General features: G+C 36.8%; 1 protein-coding gene across 4 annotated transcripts in view; it reads right to left on the bottom strand.

The window, feature by feature from the left end:
- Positions 1 to 227: 227 nt before the first annotated feature.
- LOC106874433 (mutS protein homolog 5) overlaps positions 228 to 6,000 on the bottom strand; it is a 246,330-nt gene continuing 240,557 nt past the window's right edge. For all 4 annotated transcript variants that reach the window (XM_052970104.2, XM_089356478.1, XM_052970105.2 and 1 more), the window contains 2 exons: positions 4,988 to 5,061; positions 228 to 2,901 (listed from right to left, as the gene is read on the bottom strand). In XM_052970104.2, coding sequence (XP_052826064.1) covers positions 2,778 to 2,901; positions 4,988 to 5,061 — 198 coding nt within the window. In that variant the 3' untranslated portion in view covers positions 228 to 2,777. The remainder of the gene's footprint in view (positions 2,902 to 4,987; positions 5,062 to 6,000) is intronic.

The raw sequence follows: 6,000 nt of genomic DNA, 5'->3' as shown, positions 1-6,000 counted from the left end.
AAGCTGTATCACCCTTTGCCTCTCCCTTGGATAACACTAGTGGCATGAAGAGGGAAGGCTGATATGCATGGGAGACTGCTGGTCTTCCATAAACAACTTTGCCCAGACTTGTGCCTCAGAGGGTAACTTTCTAGTAGTAATCCCATGGTCAGTCATGACCGAAGGGAGACCTTATCCTGTATGTCATTGCCCAGAAGAAGGAGAATTAATCAATATATGGAAATATAAACACTTTACAAATGAAAAAGTTTTATTGTAACAACTTTCAAACAATAACATTAACAACTTCATTAGCAAACAAGAAGGGTGAAATGGCTTGCTCAAGAAGACAATACCTGCAGTAGGCTATAAGCTGACAACTCATGAGTTACATGCCTCATGTTATCCACCTAGCTATTGTACTTTCTTTAGTAAAGAAACAGTAAAAACTAATTAATAATCAAAGCATGTAGAAAGGAGGAGATATGATGAGGTGAGATGGCTGAATGGATAAGATGTCTTTGATCTAACTGCTCATCAGATTTCAAGTTCAAAACTGCTCCTGGCATTTCCTTTTGAGTCTGGTCAGAGGACTTTACAAAAAACATCATGTCAGTTTGCTTAGTTGTTTGGGAATAAGCACCAGATCACTCCATGAATGTTCAGCTCTGAACAAATTCAGCTGATCATTTTGTTCTGTCTTGTCACTGAATCAGGTGACTGGTTCTTTTGAATACGGGCTACATGTAAAAGGTGGCCGTCTACAACAGAACATTCCCACATTCCATGCAGTAAATTCCTCAAGGCACTTACACCTAAGTGGATATTCTGCTTATTATGTGTGCGAGCATTTGCATGTGTTATAACTTGTATATATATATATATATTTAATAATATCAAGGGTAATAAGAAATATTAGAAATTTCTACTACCAGTGGCCTAGTATGTAAAAATTTAGTCCATAGACTATATATTATTCATATAAATACAGTATACATTTAAACACATAAGAGGTATCCATCATATGATTCCTTGCATGCTAGAAAGAACAGCTAAGATTCAAACCACTATTAGGGATATAACTTCAAAGGGAATGAAAAATAAAAACAAATTTATTTTTCATTCCCTTCGAAGTTTTATCCCATATAATGGTTTGGAAATTAGCTGTTCTTTCTAGCGTGCAAGGAATCCTATGATGGATACCTCTTATGTGTTTAAATGTACACTGTATTTATATATATACATTTATATATAGTAAGGTATCCTTAGCCATACACCTAATATGTCAGCAAGTAAAAGAAAAGGAGGGAGAGAAATAGAGAATAAATGAGAGAGAGAGAGAGAGAATTCAATACATTTGAGGACTAAGTTTGTTATTTTATATTTCAGTCTACTTAAAACTTGCAAGATATTTATTTGCATTTAGATGAGGCAGCATACAAGTTGTAAGTGAATTTTGTAATGTGTGTGTGTGTGTGTGTGTGTGTGTGTGTGTGTGTGTGTGTGTGTGTGTGTGCGCGCGTGTGCATGTGTGCATGTATGGTCAAGCTGAACAGCACTGGAATTTAATTAACTATGCAATCTGATAATCAGATTCTTTTCTGGAATGTTTTATATGAGTATTATATTATACTCATTTATTGTGCTTTTAATTATTAATTTTTCTATATGTGACAGTGGATTTTCATCGATGAGTTCATGAACCTTGGTTCATTTCCCTAAAACTATATATTTATATATATTTTACTCTGTGAAACTTAATTTAATTTTAATTTTTTATAAATTGATCTTAATTGAGTTTTTACCTGTAATTTTGGATTTTGTCCCTAATATTATTATTATATATATATATATATATATATATATATATATATATATCTATGTATATATATATATCTATGTATGTATTAATTATCGAATGCAAAGGAACAGGTATTACATAATCAACTTCATTAGCTTACAGCTGTTTCTGCTATGAGAAGCAGGGTATTCAAAGCTAAGTACTTGTGCAACATCTAATAGCTTCCTCATAGCCATTAAAATGCTATGTATATTTATTATTGAAAACATTTAAACAGGGTAACACATTAAATCTAGCACACACACTTAAGAGAATTAAAGAATTCCCACCAGACCTAAGTGTCAAGATAAATTCTATATCATGTCACCTGTCATGTGCTACAATATTTACAGCCCATAAACCAGTCAGATACCACACACCTCTTCTTGTTGATAAATACAAATATCTGAAACCAAAACAATTCAGCTGCCGTCAAAATTGAACCAATGAGAGAGCTTCTAAACAGTCACTCAACCTATTAGAAATAACAATCAAGTTTCTCTTTAGATAATGATGATATTGTTGTTGTTTAGCACTTTTGTTATCTTGATTGAGTAGACTTACATTGAAAGGTATTTCAACAATGACCATCTGATCTTTTTTACCACATTATCTTATATGTTTTTTTATGATAAGAAGGATTTGACTGCTATTTCTAGCAGATCATAAAGGATCTTGAAGAACAACAACTAAATCAAGAAGATGAATTAACAGCAACAACAAAAGCAATAGGAAATTTCTCAGTGATCATGCAACTCGCTAGAAATAGCAGTGAAACCCTGTTCAAACTTCCCTTTCTAGTCTTAAAATATGAGACAAGATTTATGAAGTCTGAGATAAACTATTCATGAAAAAAGAGGCAGCATGGTCACATGATACTGCTCAGTAAGGGCCAATATGGAGTTAGACAATAACTGGTACCAAAAACAAGATAAACACAATAAATGGCAAAGATGCCTCAGGCTTTCTGGGCAGACAACTTGTTGATCTTGTTGTGTGATAATTTTATATCTTCAAGGAAGGCTTGTAAGTTCTCAGATGAAAGATCAAGTTTTAAGAAACGCTCAACCAACAACTGGCACCTGCAACAAAAGAAACATAAGAATTAGAATATGGAAGCAGTGTTAGATTAAAATAGTCACCAATGTATCATACTTAATGTAAATACATCATTGAAAGGCAAATTGTCTGTGGTATTTGTCAAGACATAACATCTCTTATGGACATATACTGAGTATAAAGATGGCTATTTTAATTTAATAATGCTTTTGTTGCATATAACAGATTTTTATTTAGTGGGGCAGTTATTTTCAATGTCAGTGAATGTTTTTCACTGCTTACCTATACACCAGAGGCAACAAATTTCATCTAAGCATGTGACTGGCTATGAGTACATACCACTGACAAAGCCCAGTGATGCTGAAATGTATCTGACACTCTTACTAGATGCTGCTAGGACAATTTTTGTCCATCTCCTCTGTATATTGTGTCTTTAAAGGCAACATGTCTATAAGAGATGTTATCTCTGGATAAATACTATAGCAAATTTGCCTATTAACGATGTGTTTTCATTAAGTATAATACACATAAGATGGCTATATGACAGCAGTCACAGTTAGAACAGGTTGAAAAGTTCAAAGAGCTATTAATTCTTCCAGTAAAGGGATTCTCTCTCAGAGTGAAGGGTAGATTATATGCTGCTTGTGCGTGAAGTATTATGTTAAATAATAACAATACTCATGACCCCTTATGCAGGGTTTCCATGACCTATGTGAGAAGAAACTACGATTGATAGGTTACATTCATAGGCGTAGGAATGGCTGTGTGGTAAGTAGCTTGCTTACCAACCACATGTCTCTGGGTTCAGTCCCACTGCGTGGCACCTTGGGCAAGTGTCTTCTACTATAGCCTCGGGCCAACCAAAGCCTTGTGAGTGGATATGGTAGATGGAAACTGAAAGAAGCCCGTCGTATATATGTATATATGTTTGTATGTATGTGTATATGTTTGCATGTCTGCTTTTTCCCCCCCAACATCGCTTGACAACCAATGCTGGTGTGTTTACATCTCCGTAACTTAGCGGTTCGGTAAAAGAGACCGATAGAATAAGTACTAGGCTTCCAAAGAAAAAGTTCTGGGGTCGATTTGCTCGACTAAAGGTGGTGCTCCAGCATGGTCATATTCAAATGACTGAAACAAGTAAAAGAGTAAAAAGAGTATTCTAATGAAAAATCAGGAAAATTGACAAATTTCACCAGAATTTGAACTCAGAACATAAAGGACTGAAAGAAATAACACGCAGCATTTTCTCTAAAAATTCTGCCAATTCATCACCATTGAGACAATAAATAATTATTTCTAACTTTGGCACAGGGCCAGCAATTTTGAGGGGATGGGGTAAGTTGATGACACTGACTCCTGTGCTCAACTGGCACTTGTTTTTTTTTGACCCTGAAAGAATAAAAGGCAAAGTCAACATTGGTGGAACTTGAACTTAGAATATAAAGCTGAAAATCTGGAAGAAATGCAGCTAAGTGCTTTGTCCAGCATGCTAATGATTCTGCCAGCTTACCACCTTATTCAAGCTATAAGTCAGCGGTCTTCAACCGGGGTCCCTATAAAAGATTTTGTTGTTAAAATTTATGTGTAATAAATTACTTATATTTCTACAATACACAATATGTTTTAAATTCTTTAATCATCATCATCATCATCATCGTTTAACGTCCGCTTTCCATGCTGGCATGGGCTGGACGATTTGACTGAGGACTGGCAAGCCAGAAGGCTGCACCAGACTCCAATCTGATCTGGCAGAGTTTCTACAGCTAGATGCCCTTCCTAACGCCAACCACTCCGAGAGTGTAGTGGGTGCTTTTATGTGCCACCGGCACGAAGGCCAATCAGGAGGAACTAGCAACGGCCATGCTCGAAATGGTGTATCTTACGTGCCACCTGCACAAGGGCCAGTCCAGGGGCACTGGCAACGATCTCACTCAAAAGTCCTTACACATGCCGCGGGCACAAGTGCCAGAAAGGCAACACTGGGCACAGGTGCCATAAATGGCTATGGAGGTCCAGTAAAGTAGAATATCAATCCATGGTACCCACAGACAAAAAATGGTTGAGAACCACAGCTATAAATGATAAAAATAAGTTTTTGAAACATACCATTTAAACTTTAAGTCTTGCTTTGCAGTATCAATGTTATATATTGGTTTGTTCTCTTGAATTAACTTGGAAATCTTGAGAAAGGTGAAGTAAATATGAAAGATTAAGTCCTCTAAGATGTCATGGGATTTTATTGAGCTTAATTTACCAAAAATGATGACAGAATAAAGTCTTTTAAATATTCCCTGCATTATGTATATTGATACCAACTTAGCTATTATTTTTCTCATGGATGACATTCCAAAATAAATTATTATTTAAACAATTCTATTTCCTTATACCATTATCATCATCATCTTCATCGTTTAACGTCCGCTTTCCATGCTAGCATGGGTTGGACGATTTGACTGAGGACTGGTGAAACCAGATGGCTACACCAGGCTCCAATCTGATTTGGCATGGTTTCTACTGCTGGATGCCCTTCCTAAAACGCCAACCACTCCGAGAGTGTAGTGGGTGCTTTTACGTGCCACCAGCACGAAGGCCAGTCAGGCGGTACTGGCAACGGCCATGCTCAAAATGGTGTATTTTATGTGCCACCCGCACAAGAGCTAGTCCAGGGGCACTGACAATGATCTCGCTCGAAAGTCCTTAAACATGCCGCGGGCACAAGTGCCAGAAAGGCGATGCTGGGCACAGGTGCCATCACAATTTCGCTTTCGCTTGCCCCAATAAGTCTTCGCAAGCTGAGTTTCATGTCCAATGAAGGAGACGATGTTATATATATATATATATATATATATATAAACTCTTTTACCTGTTTCAGTCATTTGACTGTGGCCATGCTGGAGCACCGCCTTTACTCGAGCAAATCGACTCCAGGACTTATTCTTTGTAAGCCTAGTACTAGTACTTATTCTATCGGTCTCTTTTGCCGAACCGCTAAGTTATGGGGATGTAAACACACCAGCATCGGTTGTCTAGCGATGTTGGGGGGACAAACACAGACACACATACATACATATATATACGATGAGCTTCTTTCAGTTTCCGTCTACCAAATCCACTCACAC

Source organism: Octopus bimaculoides, chromosome 8, assembly GCF_046866305.1.
Source record: "Octopus bimaculoides isolate indiv1 chromosome 8, ASM4686630v1, whole genome shotgun sequence".
NCBI lineage: Eukaryota > Metazoa > Mollusca > Cephalopoda > Octopoda > Octopodidae > Octopus > Octopus bimaculoides.
This window is presented reverse-complemented; position numbering and strand designations above follow the sequence as displayed.